At 43.1% G+C, this 20,536-nt stretch overlaps 1 protein-coding gene across 1 annotated transcript; it reads left to right on the plus strand.

Moving 5' to 3' along the window:
* The first annotated feature begins 943 nt into the window (after window positions 1-943).
* LOC141741275 (glutathione S-transferase 3-like) lies at window positions 944-14,179 on the plus strand. The gene is made up of 7 exons (XM_074581636.1): window positions 944-1,118; window positions 5,430-5,536; window positions 6,235-6,286; window positions 9,840-9,972; window positions 10,324-10,465; window positions 11,505-11,636; window positions 13,865-14,179. Exons 2-7 carry the CDS (start codon window positions 5,450-5,452, stop codon window positions 13,985-13,987), a joined length of 669 nt encoding a protein of 222 aa, XP_074437737.1. The 5' UTR covers window positions 944-1,118; window positions 5,430-5,449; the 3' UTR covers window positions 13,988-14,179.
* The last annotated feature ends 6,357 nt before the right edge of the window (window positions 14,180-20,536 follow it).

Raw genomic sequence — 20,536 nt, forward strand, 5'->3', positions numbered from 1 at the left:
ACTTCAAATCAGTTCTTCTTCTTTGCCATCAAGCCTATTGCTGCCATTGACAGCATTTCAGACTGCAGAAAGGACAAGGAGACAATAGTTACTTGCATGCTCTTTTGCGGTCACTGTTCCTGAGACAACTCTTGCACTCAGATACGTACTGATATCAAAAGCAGGAATAGATTAATCTTGATTCAGTGCTGGGTTCTGTGAACAGATCTTCAGATCAGCTGTACTGGCATCTGCTGCAGGGGTGTAAAGTCATGCCCAGCATCACATGTGGGTCTATGCTAGACGTGGGAACCCGATCTTTGGCACCCAAATCCCATTTCCCATCTGCTATGTCATCCTTGTGTCTGTTCACATCCACTTTCAGTTTTCAGCTGAAATGGTAGTTAGCAAAGCTGAAGCATAATGGTAGTTAGCAAAGCTGAAGCAGTTACCTTTCGTGGAAACAGGGTAGGAAAATCATAATTTATTTCTTCTCTAACTGAGTATTAGCTACATACACTCCGTTTCCAAAACTAATGCTATTGCCTTAAGACACGGGGTGAGTTGTGACAGAAACTGCTCATATATTTTTTATACCAAGTTATCACTAAGTAAGTTTGATACTGGCAAACTGTATTTCAAAGTAATTGAGCATTGTTATCCCAAACTTAGGGTATCTTTTCTGTGCCATACAGCACTGAAAAGAAAAACCTGGGTTACTGTTAAATAGTGAAATAAGCCTCGAAACTTCAGTGGTTAGTCTTTAAATGGTTACTATTACCCTAAATATGACCCAGAAAAATCTATAATTTTCTCAGTGTTTTAAAGTGTCTCACCCTTGTATTTGGGTAAAACTCCCCAATAATTCCAAGAAAGCAGTTTGAAGAGATGGCTACCATAGAAACTATCAGGCTACCCACATGGTATATTCATATTGGCAAAGTGAAAAAGAAAGACAGTCTCTGCCTTGGGTGGCGATTTTCAGAGACGTACGTCTTTAAGCTGGGTAGAGCCAGCTGAATAGCAATGGGAGATTTTCTCTCTAATTGGGTATGGCTGGAAACTCCCCTAAGCTCCGAAGTTTAAACAGCCCCAGGGAACCTGCCTATGCTGGGTGGAGGCTGCGTTAAGGTCAGGAGGTAAGTACTAACTTACCAATTCCTTTTTCTTAAAGCGTTTGAGCGACTACTTATAGTGAAGGTACCTCCAAATTTATTAGGGCATCTGCAGGGGTAATGCTCCTCTCTTTAGTTTGTGTGCCAGGTAGACTAAGCCTGGCTCGATAGTTACTCACCATCTGGAAGCTGCGGGAGAGAGAAAGCAGGAGAAAGACGGTTTTTTTAATCAGGAAATGAATCCTGCGGCGCAGTTCAGAGCTGAGCGAGGCAACTGTGAAACCGCTGAGGGGACAGAGTGTGGGAAGGCAAAGGCGGGTGGCAGAACAGAGTGCGAGCCTCTAGCACCGTGCCAGTTTCTTCTGGGTTTGAGCAGGAAAGCTGGCCCTGTTGGTACACTGGACTCTGCTCCAGCTCCGGGGCTAAAGGGCACTTCACACTGCATGCAGATAATGCTGTTTCTGAAAGACCATCCCCTCTTAAACAGTTCTTACACTGCCGAGAAGCATCCTCAGAGAAATTCAAGACGGGCATGTCATTAAGGCTCACGAGGAAATAGGATGGAAACATGGAGTTTAGACAAAAGCAGTAAAAACATTTGTATGTAGACAAATTTTGTGTTGAGGTCGTTGCTAAATATTAATTAAGGCTAAAGGTGGTGCATGCAAGATGTGGCTACTTATTTGGCTGCAGCATAAATTCCTGGTGTGAACCAATTCTTCATCAGTGTCTGGGCTAGTGCAGCAGTCCCAAAATGCCCTGGGTGATGATGCATTTTTGCTATGGCAATTGGGTATTGCTTAGGCAAAATAGGAAAGCTTTCCATATCTGCTCTCCGTATTCCCTGGGAGTCTTTGGTCACTTCATACCGTTTCCAAGAGTCCATTTCTTCAGCAGGAACGGTCAAACGCATCTTTTCAGGAGCGAGCAACACCAGGTGGGACCCTTGGAAGCTTGTAAGCCCTGTGGTTCACACGGCTGTCATGCAGGGGCTTTAGTGGTAGTATCTGTTAGACTATTTCTTATCTCTTCTTTTGTCCTTCTGCTGGCATGGGCTGGCGGATGAATGATAGCAAGTTTCTCTGGCAATCATATAGCTTTTAACTGTTCACTAATTTGTGGAGTGTTTGATATTTTACTTCCACTGGAAGTTATAAACCCACGCAGCTCCCATAACTGCCCAGTACCGTGGCATACTCCAAGTGCATACGGAGAATCAGCATAAATATTTGTAGTCTTTTCTTTGGCCAGCTGATAGACCTTTGTTAATTCAATTAATTTGGCTGCTTGTGCACTCAGCTTTGAACTGAGTGGTGAAACCTCCACTACTTTACTCACAATAGTTACCGAATAACCCGTAACCCAGTTGCTGCTCAGATAATATGAAGACCCACCAATAAATAGTTCCGGATTAGAATTTAGAAAAGGTATGTCTGTTAAATCTTCATGAGTCTTTTCGGATTCGTGAGTGGTTACTACCCAGTCATGATGTGGAGTTCCTTCCCCAGGTGAAGGGAGTAGATTAGCAGGGTTCAGCATGATAGTCACCATCCCAGAGGCTATTCTTTGCCCTTCTTGTACAAACAAGGTAAATGGTTTACTGTAGTCTAGCAGTCCCAGGGCAGGGGCAGCTTGCTTCTAAAGCTTAAATGTTTTTACTTGGTCTGTTGTCCAGTGAATGGGTTCCCCAGCATCTTGAGTAGTAATTGGTATTAGGGGTTATGCCATTTCCTAGAAAAAAGCTATCCAGGGGTGGCAGAATCCTACAGCTCCTAAAAATGCTTGCATTTGTTTTTAGTAACTGGTCGGGAAAGATATTGAATGGGTTCAATATGGTTTTCAGATAAACACCGCTCCTCTTGTTGGAGAATGTAACCCAGATATTCTACTCTTCTCTTAAAAAAATTGTAACTTACCCGGGGGCCTTTTCAGCTAAGGGAAACGGTAAGGAATGGGTGTCAGCTACTCAAGAGTCCTTGGCTACTAATAAATCACCAACATATTGTATCAGAAACAGATTTATTTTTTTTTAAACACAAGATCCTGCGAATCTTTTATTAAAATCTTAGAAAAATAGCGGACTGAGTGAAGTTCTGAGGGAGCCTTGTCTATGTTAGCTGTACCTTTCCCCAAATAAACACAAAAGGGCATCGAGAGTCTGCATCAATAGGTATACTGATTTAAGGTAGAAAAAGTTGCCCATCTCCATCCAGTAAGTGAAGGGTTGTATCTGCCCACTTTTGGGGAATTTTAAGTGTCAGAAAACACATAGGAATGGGCAACTAAACTGAGCTCTCAGGGCAAGACTCGTGTCCAGACCCAGGCACTGCAACGCAGCTGTCTGTATGTGAGCCACATGTGTCAGGACCTTTTATAGTCAGTGGAGGTGCATTCAGTGGACCTAAAGCTTGAGGAGACTTTACCGAAAAACAAAGGTTTTTTCCTGTGTCAGAAGCTTCAGACAATTAAAATCCACTTAGAGCTGACAGACATATTCTTAAAAAAAAAAGAAACCGATGACAGGTTTTTATTCTCCATTTGTCATTGTGCTTCTCACATAATTTAATGCCATATAGAATTTCTTGTTCATGTAAAACGATAAAATTATACCTAAGGCTTTTCACTCCCTCTGCTTTTGTTCTGCAAACAATAGCTAAATTTTCCAAGAGGATTACATATCACATTCTTGGTATTGCAGTCTTTGGCTTTTTTAGTTAAAGGAGAAGTCTTGTATACTGTAAGTTTCTGCACATTACAAGTCGGGGCGATGTGTGTTGAAATGATATGGATGCAACATGTCTGAGAAGTACGATAATGAAAGCGGTACTAGTTAGTTGTTGTGAGCTACACAGGTAAGTTGCAGTGCCATATAGTGAAAGCTAGTCACACAATGTGCAGAAACTAATAAAACCACTGTCTTAAAGGCAAAACATTGCAATTAGCAACAGCTATCCGCACTTTAAAACTGGAGGCGAGCATGTTTTCCTTTATGTGTATTTGGATTATATTGTCTAAATTACCCCAAATATCCCTATTTATTGTAGTAACATGACTTGGTTCTTACCAGAATTGCTCAAGGGAGAACTCTCAATCTGATTGTTCTTTAAAACGAAGTTTTGGCAAAATATGTTCTAAATGTGCTTTATTTTAAGTACACTTACAAAGCACCGTGAGTTGAAGAGAACACATCGCTAGAGCACAGCGAACCTGATTTGAATGGGAAATGCCATGCGGATGCAAAGTGTGACAGACATAATGTTGCAGCTTTGGCTTTTAGCTCTGAGAAAACCGGGGTCATCTGTAAAATTATTTTTTTAAATCAGGCACTCTACGCTGGCTTCTGAGCCATTAGGACACGATTAGAATACCCATTTTTAAGCCTTTTTTCTCCCAATCATTAATGTATGATACTACCATCTTTGTGAATGGGTAATGCTATTTTTTTTTTTAGCAATTAGGGCAATGAAGCACAGAGAACGTAAGGCCTGAATTTGCAAACACTTAGACTCAAGTGTCAGCACACATAGTCCATCTGGTTGTCCCTACGTATGGAACAGCTCAATACAGATGTGTTGTCTCTGCCACACTCTCTGCTGCTCATGGTGCAGAGAGAGGGGCTGTTACAGCAAGCTTCAGCCAGCCTCCTATGTGCTGGGCCCCTGGGCACACAGGTCCCTGGTGCCCTGGGGGATGCTTTTGGGGCCACCTGAAGCCAAGGCAGCTAGGTTCCAGATCTGGCTTTGAGGGACACCTCAAGGCTGCCGTAAGCAGCAAGGAAACAGGCTGTAGCCATTCAATAGGAGCACCAAGGAAGCTCAGCCTGTTTCATGGAAGAAAGGGAAATTAGCAATTCATTTGCCCCTACTTAGGAAAGAAGTGGATGGCAGTGGAAGCTGCAAAATGTGCTCCGACATCCAGCAAACAAAGCTAGGCAGTTCAGCCTAGCAGTAAAAGATGTTTTCCTTTTCTTCTTTTCACCTTTTCAGTGAGGATGATGGCAATGAAGGGTGGGTGAGTAACTTCCCTGAGGATTCCATTTTTCATTGGCTTTGGACAAATGTTTTAAAATGCAGCAAGGTTTCCCCTGCAGCTCAGGACTCATAGCACTTGTTTAAACATGTCTGTGTTTGCTTATAATCGTAGCACAGGGGAAGGCTTTAGAGATCTGCACGTCTTTCCTGTGTGGTGTCTCTGGTCCGTCTCTCATCTTATGTTTTAAACCAGATTAAGTTTAAACTTCAAAAGGCATAGTGAGAACAAAAGGCTTTCTCTCCCCTCAAAATAATGGTACTTACACCAGTTTTATGACACTGTTTTCTGCTCAATATTTTTCAGGGAACCAGGAGCTCGGAAGCATGTCGGGGAAGCCCAGGCTTACCTACCTTAATGGGAGGGGGCGAATGGAGCCCGTACGATGGCTGTTGGCAGCAGCTGGTGTGGAGGTCAGTTGACTCTCTGCACAGTGTTCCAGACTGGTGTTTTCAACTGGTCTCAGTAGGGAACAATTTAACATGCACATGGAGGATAAACAGCTACAAGAGGGTGGCTAAATTAATTTGGCCAGTGGCACTGCATGTTTGTAACTACATTGTTCGGTGGTTAATATTTGGTATGCAAATGCAGCGGAGCTTGGAATTTATTAGAGATAGTATCAGTCCCCTGAAGTAATTTATCATAATACGTCAAAACGGGGATTTACTTAAAGACCCTTAATTAATCTGAGTCTTCCAGCCGTGCAAAACCACCTTAACTCAGTCTTGCAGTAACAATGTGTATAAACAGAAGAGTGTTGTTGACTTACACACCCTGGGGTGGAGTTAGAAATAGTTGATTTACCTTGTGCTTCCCTTTGCACCCGCTGCAACCTGTCTTCCTCCTGTCTGCACTCTGTTTCTACCCGCACTTAGGTTATTTCTGAATCAGTGCCTTAAGTTAGAAGTGGCCAGGCCCTTTTGTTTCTCCCCAGCTGTGAGGTTGCGTGGGTGATCCACAGGACATCGGTGGCCAAACAGCACAGTTGAAGATCCAGCCCATTATCTTTTGCTCTTTTCGGTCATTCTGTGCGTGATTACACGCAGTCACTGGCAGAAGAAAAACGTTCACATACAGCAACGTAACACTATTCTCTCTCCTTTTCCAGTTTGAAGAAATTTTTTTGGAAACAAGAGAGCAGTATGAAAAGCTAATCAAAGGTAAGAGTTCTGACGCCTGAGGCTTAGTTCCTCAAAAAATTGATCCAATTTAGCTAAATTTGTGGTATAAAATTAGGTTATTTAAACCAGTGCAAACTTCTAGATGCACACCTAGAATACTGACATCCTAGTTTTGAGTAATCTTTTCTTTCCAATACCTAAAAATCCTATAAGCTAAAGGCCATAGCTTCCATGACTGTTTATGGTAGTACCTTCAATGGGGGTAGCAAATATTCCTATCTAATGCAACTTAATTATCTATGTTGTTGAACTGTTAGCATGGTTCCTGGCACATTTTTGGTCCGGGGCAAACAGCACTCCACGAAGCAATTCCTAGACATCATCTGTGAGTTGTCCCAGGCCAAGGGCCATTTCCAAGATGTCATTTAGATGTGACCACCATATTCTATAGGCAGAGAGAGCTGAATAGAGTGAATGTGGCCAGTCTGTGCCAGCTGGACCGAGCTGTTGTTGAGTTGACTAGCATAGATGTACCTAGTGTAGATGTACCTGTATGTTGGTTCTGAACCTCAGTGAGAGAAGCCTCTAAATGAAAGGCCAGTATGGCACCAAAATCCCCAGGAAAGCCAGTTTTCCATTGTGCTAGGCTCTATGCGAACACACTAGTGACAGTCTTAAGCAGAATAAGCCTGAGCCATGAAACTTCCCCCAGGTAAAAAACAGGGAGCTAGCAGGGGGACCTGCAGCAAGTTTGACATGGTCAAAGCAGCAAGCCACAAAGGCTTCGTGTCAACCTTGGGAGTGAGACCAGTTCCCAAACACCAATGCATACCCCCAGCCACTGCCCTTGATATTTGGCCAGATGAAATCCAGCAGTGAACCCCTCCACAGCCACCCTAGAAGGAGAAAACCTTGCTGCCAGGGTGGGGAAGGAGTTGGGACTGTGAGGAGCCCTACGGAGTGCACCTGACCTGCAGTTTACCTGCTGCCCAAGACAGGTAAGAGAAACCTTACAGCAGGCTGAGCTTGCCAAGACATACTAGGAGCCTTGGAAGAGGACTCAGCTGTATTCTGGCTGCTTGCTCAGAAAGGAAAAGCTGTGTTTAAATAAATTCTGACAGGAAAACTAAAATGAACAAAAAAAAGTGGCATCAAGAAGACCAGAATTAAATTTGCAGATCCAGCTGGCTGGGAATCTGACAATGTGGGAGGAGAGTACAGTGTAAAGACACCAGTTATAGCTCTAAATATGATAGCTCAGGTACTGAAAGCCCAAATCTGAATTTGCTTCAACATACTAATTAATCCAGACAGAGTGGTACAATCCTGGATACAGCATCCAAGTTTATCCATATCCAGAAAGAAGAATTAAATGCTGATGAAAAGGATAGGGAAGTTTTATAAAGAAGATTAAGGGCTTTTCTGTATATATATTGGTCTTAAGAGGGTGAGAACACAAAGAAAAAGGTGGAGTTTAATACAATGGTTTGAAGAAAGACAAATTAGTTAGTCATCCTGATAAACGGACCTCTGGAATGCTGCCAGTCATGCAGGGAAGGACTGAACACAAATAATTCCACATTACCTCTCCCTCTAATTTTTTTCTTTCCCTACCAACACGCTTTTTGCTAGGGTATCCTGTGTTTAGGCACCACCACTTTGTTAGAATGGTCCAGGTGTGACGTTAGCCTATGCTAGCTGATGATCTAAGCAATGCCCCAGCAGTGCCCAGGATGAAGGCTGGGCCGGGGGCTGTTCCTAACTTGCAGACAGACAGCTGTTTTGGAGACCAAGGGAGTTAAATAGCATCGGCCTGGACATACCTGTACCTGTTGGCCTGAGAGATGAACAGCTTGGCTCAATTTGTGCAGCCACAGGTTGCCCAAGTTGCTACCTGGATATCAACAAGATCTGCTGGTTGGTGACAAACAGTAGGTCCAAATGATTGGGTTTTAATATATATTCCACAGACTACCTTCCAACAGCACAATCCAACCCACAAAACAACTGGTAAACTGCTTTTATATCAGTTTATTTATAGTTATATTTATATAATCCTGCATATATACCTAGGCAGTGGTTATGTGAAGTGGTTCTCACTGCAAAGTGAGGAGAAGCAGTCCGCTACTGGTCGTAAGACAGAAATCCCTCTGTTCTGAAGAAAAGAAACAAACCATGCATTTAGTTCACTCCCATTTGCTGCGTCACTTTTTGTCGAGTGCCAGAAAGTCAGATTTTATTTTTCACTTCACATCTTTCTGCTGAAAAATATCCTTGCAGAGCTGTTAGTTTTTCTGTTCTACTGTGTTTCTGCTAGATAGATACCAATTAATATTTCTTCCTTCAGCTGCCAAGGTGTGTTCTGGAAAGACATGAAGACACACAATCTTTCTGTGAATGTTTACAAGAAACAAGTACAGGCTATTTGCTGCTGTAGAGAAAACTACTCTTTGAATTTAAACTGTAGATTAATAATACAGAATGAGTGAAGGATGTTTATTAATTCTAGGCTAGCAAAGTATTCTAATAACTCTGTGGAGAAAAAAGCAAACAGAAGTGCCTGTTAACATGAACCCTTATACCTGAAAGAAGGATGCACTGAATGGATTAAACCCGAGCAATTAAAATAAACGAGTAACTTTGAGCAATGCAAAGTGGCAGCTGCCTACTTGGATTTGGAGTTTTGCTGTGACTTTAACTGGGTGGGATTGTTCTCCAGATGCCCTTAATGTGTAATTGGAGGAGGGAGTATCCCCGAGGACAGTGAATTAGTCCAGCAGAAAACTGGTCTAGAAAAGACCTAGACCGACTTTGTTATGCTGAATCTCTACATCAGCTCTCGGAGCTGCCTCGCTGAAGGCTCAGACAAATGCTCCTACCTGCACCAGGAGAAAACGGGACTACAAAGACGCATCTAAATAGGCTTAAATTGTTGTGGAACGACACTGAGGATAGGCTTGTAATGAAAATCTATGGGGGCTCTCAAACTCTTGTCCCTGGAGTGACTGTGTAAAACTTATTTAAGCAGCAATTGCTGTCCCAGTCCCTGCCTCTAACTTTGTAGCTTCAGGATGTTTAAAGTGGCCGGATCTCTTCCTTTATCCCAGTAGCTCAGTCTTGCTCCTGTGCTACCCCTCATTCTTTCTACTCCTGTGTATACGTCCCTGACAGGGAACTGATCTGCATTCAAAATAATTGTTGGGGTTTTTTTTTCTTTAAGTTCAGATTTAATACAGATCTTTATTCTCTTCTGATCCCTTGGGTTGAAAGTGCTGGTCCAGGCTTTTCGTGCCAGCACGAGGCAGGGCCCAGGAGCAGGAGGTGTCAGCTCCCATCAGCCAGGGAAGCTCTGGCAATGCTGTAAAGTGAGGGGCCCAGCTGCACTGTGATGACCTAGATACAAAAGCGTGATGCAGGCGAGTCGATATTTGATCTTTCCCACAATGTTAGTTTACTGCATGGAGTTTTACAGTTAGGGCAAGACATCAATGATCTCCTACGCTGCAAAAGAAACGTGCTCAGTCTCTCACTCTCCTGTAAAACTGGCATTCTAGGAGGAACTAACAAGCTTTCCCTCAACTTTCCACCCTAGATGGAGTCCTGATGTTCCAGCAAGTGCCCCTGGTTGAGATTGATGGGATGAAGATGGTGCAGACCAGAGCCATCCTCAGCTACATAGCAGGGAAATACAATCTCTATGGGAAGGACTTGAAGGAGAGAGCCCTGTACTGTAACACCTCCTTTCGCTTAATGAGCAATCTGTTATTTGATAGCTGTATTAAATATAACAAATTCAGTTCTGTAAACCCAGTAGAAAGGCATGAGAAAGTCTATTGCAATAAAAAGCAAGGACTCTAGCCTTTGCTTAGGTTTTAACCACTGCTTCTGAAATGCTGCTGAACAGAAACAGGCTTTTAATCTTTTTAAAATATATTTAGCTTTAGTTTATGTTTAGTTTTGGCTGTGAAAATTGGTACTATGGTGGTGATACAAAATTCCTATAAGTTGCCTTAGTTAATTGGAAAACAGATGAAATAACTTCTGTGCTCTTTTCTACTGTCTTCCCCCACCAATAGGATTGACATGTACGTGGAAGGAATAACAGATCTGATGCAAATGATTTTGATGTTTCCTTTCTCTCCACCTGAGGCAAAGGAGAAAAATATTGACTCAATTAAGGAGAGGGCAACTAACAGGTACTTCCCAGTCTTTGAAAAGGTAAGAGACAGTGAGGATGTGTCTATAGAACTTGTTATTTACAATTATCAAAAAGTTTCCCCAAACTAAGAGCATGTTTGTAGTGCAGGTCAGTTCCAAATCCTCAGCTTTCTTGGCTCTCTCGAAGGAGAAACACAGCAGCACGTTTTCTCTATTTGTTGACTGGTGTTGTCAGGACTGTGGTGGGTGAACATCTGCAAAGCAAACAAAGCAATATGTTCTCAGCTATACAGCAAAACTTCTCATTAAAGTAAAAGCAAGCATGTATGATTTCTTTTTTCCTTGAGGGGATAGTTCCACACTTATATTTTTTTAGAGCACATGTCTCTGCTAGACTTAATTTCAGTTGGAACCTTTTCATTAGAAGAATGCAAAAATCCCTTGCAAATAAATCAGGTAGAGAGACTAGGAGTACTTTAGTAAAACAACAGTCATAGATTTCTGCACATCCCGCTTTCGAAAACAACAAACCAAACCCAAATGACTCAGACATCTGGCAACTTTTCTCACTTTTGTAACATTCATCTATTTTTGATGGAAAACAATAATAAAGGCTGAATATCCTAGACCTTCGTATGACTATAATAACTTACTCCCAAAGGCAAAGGAGTAGCCAATAAACAATAGCTTTGGTTAGCTATTGTAATTCTGCGTTTCTAAGTTTGCTTCCGGGTATCAATGTTGGACGTAACTTTAAATGAAATATCTAAATGGCAATTTTATAAATTCTCCAAGTTACTCTCTAGTTCCTCCATTATCCCTATTTCAAATTCTATGACTGGTACTAGTCCAATTAAGTGTGTAGTTTTGTCCCTGTTCCCAGTGCCTATCATCATCCATCATTACCGAGTGATAACGTTTGTAGTCTGTGTACTACGAGAGTTCAGATTTTTTAGGCTCACAGCTTCCAGCTGAAAACTCCACCCTGAAACTTTAGCTGTAGCGGCTGTTCAGCTCTACAGCTGTGCTGCGAGGCTTAGCTGCCAGGCCTCATACGTCCCACTCTCATCTGCAGCCCACGTTCTCTTGTATTCTACAGGTTTTGAAACAACATGGCCAAGACTTTCTCGTGGGCAACAAATTCAGCTGGGCAGATGTTCAGCTAATTGAAGCCATTTTAGCAGTGGAGGAGAAAATACCTGCTGTGCTGTCGGGGTTTCCTCAGTTGCAGGTAACTTTGTTACTGAGCATGCCCACACTCAGGTGCTAAGGGCAATCCTGAAGTGATCGTCTCTCTCTGCTATGTAAGTCAGGAGTGTGGGCTCTTCGAGGAACTGTCACTGCTGTGTGTTTGCTTAACATCAAGCACAAGAGGGAACTGATTTAGTCGGTTTGTCATAAGTTGTAAGACGCTGTGCTCCTGATTAACCCTGCTGAGGTATGTCTGTCCCTCTTTGAGTGGTGTATGCTTCCTCCACAGAAATAAATTAATATCATGCCAAGGGAATCACTGATCTAAGCTGCCCTCCTTTCATTTTCTTGCTTCCTGCCAGTAGATGCTATCTAATATCAGATAACCAATTAAGTCTGTGATACAGGTTGACATATTAGAATAAGGTACAGTGTGCCATTTTCCGTACAGGCCGGTATTACAATTTTGGGATCCCAGTAACCTCACTTCACTTCTGTCTTCTACAGTATGACTAGAAACTCAAGCCTTAGCATTAAGCCACACTTTTCTTTCAATAATTAACTTAATACAATTGAGGACGAATTCTCTGCCTTTGTGCCACGTACAAAGTCTGAAACCAAGCAGACGTAAGGCACTTCTGTTGTGAAACTTGACCAGGAACCAGGAGCCTCCGTGGATGCAGCATGCTATGGAGCACAGCACAGGGGCAAGCCTGGGGCCTGACCTGCAGGAGTCATTAAGAGTTAAGATACAGTAGACCCATGTAGTCTGTGACTGGAAAAAAGCAGATAGTGTTCAGTAGTCCTCCCATGTGCTGGTAATCATGATAATAAAGCAGGGGAGGCAATGCAAATTTGGGTTGAGGATGCAAGGCTTAAGATCATGCTTCTTTGTGCTTACAAACTGTTAATTTGAGGGGCGCCCTCAAAGACTTTGGCTTTATTCCCATTAACAAAAGAAACAGTTCAGCATCGGACTATCACAGTTATGTTTTCTGCTTGCAATTGATAAGGAAAAGGGCTTTGATTTATTTTTTTTTAATTACTTGTAAAAAATTTTTAAATCTCATCCCCAACAGTTTAAGCCTGAATTTAGTAAGACAGAATGAGGCACTTCAGCCACAAAATGGGCAGTAACGTGTGTCAGATTTTATCCCATATGCAGTTTTGCAGCCTCAGGTAATTCTTGCCTCTAGCTCCCATCTTCTAGCAAGCTGTCTTAGCCACTAGGCATGGGCACAGATTGGTTGAAGCCACGCATTGAATTATGGAGGGTTTCCTTCACTGCCAGAAGGGAAAAAGTTTCTAAAATTGGTGGTTACTTATTTCACAGGTTTTACTTTTCTTGCTCCTTCTTGTATTTCCCCTCGGCATACATTTGCCAGCAAGAACTGGCTGTCACTCTGTGAAGCTCCTCTCCCTTAGCCCAGTTGTTAGAAGAGGTTCTTGTGTACCTAAGATGGCTCAGCTAACTGTGGGGTCTCCAGCTGCTTGCAATCTGCATCACTGAGACACCCCTGACTGTCTGTACAATGAGATGTCTCAGGATCCTTGACTCAGTTGCTTTAACACAGGCATCTCTTGCCACCTGAGATGCCCAGCTCTTCCCAAATCCTAGTCCTGGCCTCCAGACGCTGCTCCAGAAGGGAATAGATCTCCCCAAGGGGCTATGTTATATCTGCCAGCCCTATGTAGATATTTTGGCTACCCTAGGGTGCAACACAGTACGAGAAACCTCTGCTGCACAAGTGACTTGAGCCAATGATGCCTCCAGGCATTTCACCTTCACCCATGCAATCCTAGAAATGCTGGGACAGCGGGACAACAGTGGCCATGCTAGATGCAAACAGAGCTTGGATACTTACATAGTGTAGTAAAAATGGAAATCATGTTAACGTATATCGTGGTTTGCCCACACGGTGGAACCAGCAATGAAAAGAAAAAGGTCATGAGCTGGGTTAGTGTATTTGTACCTTCGAAACTATTCCCTGATGCTCCTGGATATTGAATTTTTGCCTTCAGTTTCTTTCAGGCAGCAGAGATTTAGATATTGTCTGCTCCAGTACTGCCTTCATTTTTAAGAACATGCCTTTTGTAGCAGCAGAGTCCTTCTGTTGGACAGGAGGAGGCTGTAGATGGCACTGAGATCTGAATGACTGCTAGGATCTTTTCCAGCAGCAGGGGGAAGCAGTTGTTCTGTGCAAGGAGCACTGTTTGCTACCGGAGTAGCTGGAATTTCTCTCTTACTCTGTTGTTTTTATTTTTTAGGCTTTCAAAAAAAGAATGAGCAATATGCCTACAATCAAGAAGTTCCTGCAGCCTGGCAGCCCAAGGAAGCCCCCACCAGATGAATGTTATGTAGAAACTGTGTTGAAGGTTTTTAAGAAATGAATGCCTTGCTACCTTTAGAGAGATCCAAAATACTGCGGGGGGGGGGAACCAGAACAAAACCCCAAAACCCAAACCCTAAACCAAAGGAAGTAGAAAGCTCAGTAAATTAGTATTGTTGTAGTTAAAACAATGGTAAAAACAAACAAACAAAAAAAACCAACCTGAAATAAAGCATTCTGATTACTCTGGAAATGTGACAGCAGATTTGTCTTTATTGATATTAAATGCTTGGCAAAACATGAAAACGAAGGCATATGGAAGCAAGAACTATTTGTAGGGTAGGGAATTCATTCATTTGGAAAAAGACCAGTGTGGTGTTAGTATTGTCAGAATGTAACTTGTTGAAGAAGTTATATTCTGGATGAAAATAGGCTTCAGAATAAGAGCTATGCAAGAGAAGGAAGAGAATACTCACTGAATCACTAACCCTTCAAGAAGTAGACTTGTTTCAAGAGCAGTTTTGGTGAGCAAGTACTTATATTGCAGTATTTTTGTAGTATTGTGTGAGTGAAACTTGTAATTTAATATTGGTTTAATCTGTTGTTACCAAAGCCAAATCTCCTTGGTTTCTCACACTTCCCAGGTCTTGCCTAGGAACCAGCTTTTATAATGTCCCATTATTTTCTTCCTCTACCTTTTAAATGTGATTCTTCCAGGCACCTTAGTTCATTGTTCCCCATGCACTGGAGTCTGTGTACTTCTTCAAGTGACGAACTTCTTCAAAGGATGAGGAGGGCAGTGTCAAATCCTCAAACAGATGATCACTCAAGCTCAATATTTGTTTATGCTTCTTTCTGCGCATTCATCTACCATTTTAGGGAACTCTCAGCTGCTTCCTAGCCCCGGTTCTGGACACCAAGGGCCAGCTACATCTTTGTCCTAGTAAAACAAGAAGTGGCAGGCTCCATTCCCTGGCTCTGAGGCCGTACACACACTATTAAACTCCCCTATTACCCAAAGCTGTGTAACCACAACCAAACATCCTGTTGTGGCTGGGCCCTGGCGTGGACTGACTGTGGCTGGGAGCCATCTGGGTGAGAGCAGTGGGCACAGACCAATAGCCCCTGAGCCACCATCAATTCAGTAGCACAGATGACGTCTTCCAGCGCCCGTGCCCTGGCACTGCCTCATGTTTGATGTGATCTTCGGAAAACTCCAGAGGGCAAAACCCGAGCCTTGAGCTGCCACTTTGCACAGAGTGAAATGCAGGCAGCCTAGAGCTGCTGCTGCTTCGGTGGCACTGTGGGGCACCACCCACCCTTGTGGCAACATGGTGGGACCAGTGACACCAAGGTGGTCACAGCTCCTCCCAGCAAGGCCTGTCTGCAATGGTGGAGGCAATTCACAGAGTGGCGGTGGGGAAGGGAGGAGTGGGGTTGCAGAACAGCACAGGTTTCATGTCTAGGACATCTCAGGTGCATTAAAGGTGCAATAAAGTTTCCTAAATTTCCCTTATTATCAATCTCTTCTTGTGCAGGTAACTTCACCGATCATTTAGTAAATCATGCTTATTATTGCTGTCCTAAAAAACTATTTAAGGTTTCTTGGAAAGTGACTTTGGTCCAGTGTGAGCCATGAAGAATGTGCCACCCAAAAGACTTCCAGGTCTGATGTCAGGGTCAACTCAGGCTGAAGGGAGGAACAGACCTGCACCACTTTCACCCTGGATCTCTGTTCCAAATACTGAGCTACTGGGCACAGCAGTGGCAGCTGTTGTGGCTGGCACTGGCTGCTTGTTCCACAAGACTGTCAGTCCTATTTGGTAGTGACTGTCTAACCCTCTGGGAGTCACAGGAGGTCTTGGAAAGATCTCCTCGGGAGATATCTCCTCACTTAGCTGGCATGCCAGCACCTGGGATCTGCACTGGCCTGCCTCACCCTCTCCAGGCACCCTGAGCCATGGTACCCCAGGCCACCCAAGTGCTCAGCGCTGTGATACCAGCCTCCCTGTGTTGCCCCCGCTGTCAGTGCTTTGTCTCCTCCTGGTTCCCTAGTAAGTGAAAGCGGCAGGTCTCAAGCAATTGCTGGAAGAAGTTGCTTTTCCTGTAAAATTCAGAAGGCTGGATTTTACAGGAAAAGTACCTGAATTTGTTAACAGTTGACAATGCTATAGGTGAACTGCCCACGTGGCTGCAGTTCTGTGGTGCATCCTGCCACCTTGTGTCACCAGGCTCCCCTGTGCTGTCCCAAGAAGAAAGCCACTGCATACCTGCCTGTGCATGGATGCCACCTCCCTAATAGCTGCTATGGCAGCGATGTACATCTCCATGCACCCATGTGGCTGCTACCTCTTCACACTGAGCAACAGGATGGGCTTTGAACATGAAAATGGAATTATTGTGAGCTGTCTGGTACATCACTTGCTTATACACCTGTAAAAGGTCAAAATGTAGTCAATGTTACCATCTTTAATTTAAGGCCTATGGGTGAATTGGACTTTTTAAGACCTCTCTGCAAAGTCTTCCTTGCAAAACTGATTATTTTTCTTCATAAATCAATTATTTCAAATACTGTGTATAATCTTACCAGGATTTCGCATGCAGGCTACAAATATATTATCTCTTGAGAACGAAGCGTCGTGAAAGAAACATGCAATCTATTTTGCAGACTCAGGTAAGGCAGAGGTGGTTTATTTCTACAGCTGTAGGGCAGAACACAGAGCAACAGAGGTTCAGCTTCTATTGATTTTAAAACAAAAATATTAGGGCTTATATACATTTACAGCAGAAAACAACTGCCTTGTGAAGGGGCCTGATCTGGCAGAGCAGCATCTGCGTAGAAGGAAACTTTGTTCCAGTAGATGTCAGTAACCAAATCTGATGCTTAATATTGCCATGATGAAAGTGTAGAAAAACAGAAGGTTTTCAGGTGTGAAATTCTCCGGAAGCGCTGATATTGCCTGCCTGTCGAGGGCATGCTACTTTTTATTCTTACAATACGACTGTCTCCATGGGGAGAGAATCACATCCAGAAAGGAGAAAGGTCCAGGGTCTGGAAGTGTGGGGGGAAAATAGGGAATAATCCCAGCTAAGTGAGACAGTTTGGAATTTGTCAAGAAGACACAAACTAAGATTACAAACTAAGCAGGAGAGAGAGAGAGAAAGGGAGCTAACTAGAGGGAACTAGAAGGAAATCTGAAAGCTTTACATGCTGTTATGTGGAGAGATAGCCCTAAAAGCAACGGTGAGAAGGTAATGCCCTATTCACAACCTTGTCTTTGGGGTAATGCCCCACGTGGAGATGGCAGGAGCTGCTGATGTTAGCCAAAGAAAGATGGTCACTACTTTTCATTGATTATCAGAGCTTTCTTTTGGTTTTGCTTAGGCAAGGTCTCTCATTTGTTATTCAAACCATCATGTAAGGAATCGCTGTCAAAAAAAGCATCATAGTAGAAAAAATTCAAGCTCAGTTGCACTGAGAACACCTGCTGGATTTTAGGTAACCCACTTGCTCTTCAAAATGTTTGGGAAAACACCTAATACCCTTCACATACCTGAAACCAAGAGTTAAGCCAGCGTGAGGATCACTGGAGAAAAGGACATTTTCTTTCTTTTAATTTCTCTCTGCCCTCTGCAAGGCTATCTTTTAAAACATATTCTTGGGTTTATAAGATGAACCTGACAGGTTCAGAGGGTGTAATTCAGCGTGGAGAAATGTTTCATGGGACATAATGCATGAGCTGTACTTTTTGAGTGTGCTGAACACAGGCAGTGCCAGTTTGGAAAAACAACAACAAACAGAACCTCTGTTTTAAATAATATGAAAAAAAACGGAGCTGCACTTTATTTCTGCAGCAAGGCAGCGCTGGGCATATCCCAGAAGGTCTCATTAGCCACAGATGAGGCTCCCTTCTCTGCAGTCCCTATTCCCCCTGCTAATGCAATAAGGCACAACAGTTTGTGTGCGCACCTACCTCCCTTGCAAGTACATTTTAATTATTGGCTCATAATTTTGAACACGGCTCCAACCCAAATTAACATAATTCTGATACGTTTTATACGGAGAGGAAAGTTCGCAAAGCCTGATGACACAAAACATTTTCCAATGCTTTTTCAAGTCAGTATCTTGTCTGAAACTAAAATTCTGATTTTTTTGTAGGAAAAATTTTGAAGTTTTAAAGGAAGATGGTAAATGGAAACAAGCTGTGGTGGTGGTGGGGGAACAGCAGCAGCTGGGGTGAATATTCACTCCTAAGTTATTACAGTGTCTTTGATATTTCCTCTAGTTTTAACTCCTGGATGGTCAATCTGAACCTAGACATTCTTAAGAGATCAGATGCCTTCAGGCATGCAAGATACGAATGACAATTCTATAGCATTTTCCAAAATACTTTACCAGCTCAGTGAAGTGACATTTCCAAAAGTCCTGTTAAGTCAGAAGACAGACTGTATCGTATTTTTCACTTTTATTTAGGCTAGTAACTGTGTTGAAGAAGACTTGCCTGAAATGTTGATGGATATCTCTGATAGGGTAAGAAATATCAGTGTTAGGATAAATCACCCTCTGAAGAATTCTACTCCTCTCCACCATCCCTAAGGGAAGGCTGAAGGGGTTGGCTTCATCTAAACTTTTAACTGCCTCGGCTGAGACACCATCCTTTCGAGTTGTTTGGATATCAGATGTAGCTCAAGTGCATGGTGAGGGATTCCTCCTGAATTTAGACCTATTTAGTGGAGACTAGACAGCTAAAGTAGATGTAGGTGTTTATAAAGTTAGGTGAGATGAGTTTCCCACTGTGATTAACTTTCATGCTTGAACTCGTGTTTTTGTACCTTGCAGTCCTCTGACACGGTGGATGTCAAGTCCTTGTGGGAGTAATCGCTGGACTGGGGATATCTCCTACAGTTACCATGGCCAGGCCTACAAATGATTAATCCAGCCAAGCTACCTAAGAGTGAGTTTGGATTTGTGAATCACTACCAGGCGCACCTCGGTGCATGTGTCTATGCAGGGAAAGTTTCGATCTCCCACATTATCCTAGATTCTGGGTCATAAGTCACGTCTGTCCAACAACGCAGGAAACACTGTTTCCAGCAGTGTAGTTTGATCTTTTACTCTTAAAAAAACCCTGCGCTAACAGCAAACCTCATTACGCCCAGAAGCCTAGAGGGGAAAGCAGTCACTGCTCAAGTAAACAAATAAAACATTCCTATTCAGAGTTCTGTTTCATTATAAAATACGAAAAAAATTATTTTGATCTGGATGTTAACAGAAAACAAAATGTGAGCAGCTTGTGCTTCTACAGCAATACCAAGAGTAGGCTTCTGCTGCACTTAGCACAGAAGCTTGGGGCTCTCCATGACACCTCTGCAGGGCTGGCCATCATTCCATGGCGCATGCTGAAGGGCCGGGCTCTCCGGAGCAACAGCTGGAGGCTACCGGACACCCTGGAACATGCACAGCAGCGTGGACATCCCTGCTTAAGTGACCGAGCCCCACTGCAGGTTTTCAGAGGCTGGAGAGAAGAACTTCCCCAAATGTAAGAAGGGGAGAGAGTGAAATAAGAAGGAAAAGAGCCTGAATCAGAAGGCGGAGGCTATAGGACAGGCTGTCAGTGAGGAGTCCCCTTCTGTGAAGCCTGCAGTATAGGGTATGGAGTATTCCATTTGGGGACTAGACACCTCCTAGATGTTGCAGTGCTGACTGTTTTGATGCTTTGTCCTTCTGTGGTTCTAGCTCTAAATAAATAATTAAGCTTGGAATAAAATAAATCAAGCATGGAACATATTGGTCTAACAGGCACAGAATCACAGAATGGTAGGGGTTGGAACGGACCTCTGGAGATCATCTAGTCCAACTCCTTGCTGGACTCTTTCCAGTAGTTCCTTGTCTTTCTTGGACTGGGGACCGCAGAACTGGACACAGTACTCCAGATGTGGAGCACCAGTGCTGGAGACTGATGAGATGAGGATCATTTTCAGCTACCTAGCAGCAAAGTACGTCTACAGGAAGGACCTGAAGGAGACAGACCCCTATACTGTAACAACTCATTTTTTTGTTTGACAGGCTACAATTCATACAACCTCCCTGTGTAATACAAGAAGAATATCCCAGCTCACAGTTACGTTCAGGGTGATTCAGCAGAATTTTATATCGCACGTTGACCTTGCCCGCAGGTGATGTCTACAACGGTATTAACCAGCTAGATTGGACAGGCAGGATGGTTCACGGGAGTTTATGCTGTATTGACTCTGAAGTCAACAGAGTTATCAGAGGAAAGCAGTCAGGACTGCAGAGGGCAGTTTGTCTTCTGATGCTGCTTTTCATTTACTGTTTCCTACAGTTGTCTTTGGCCTGCATTTTCATCAGATCAAATTCAGGGAAACATTTTTAACAGAAAAAGAAAAAAACCTTCTATGTCCAGGAATTAAATTCAGCAGAAAAATGTCCTGAAGGAGTATCCCCCATCACTAAGGAAGGAAAGGAAGCCTATGAAGGATTCAAGCTGAATTAGTTGATGTGACTTATGTAAAGCAGCAATCGGTTAAAAGTAAAAAACCATAAAATATTAAAATAAATTTTTGGTTGCTGTCACAGTATTTTTTATAA

Source organism: Larus michahellis, chromosome 3 (genome assembly GCF_964199755.1).
Source record: "Larus michahellis chromosome 3, bLarMic1.1, whole genome shotgun sequence".
Classification (NCBI taxonomy): Eukaryota; Metazoa; Chordata; class Aves; order Charadriiformes; family Laridae; genus Larus; species Larus michahellis.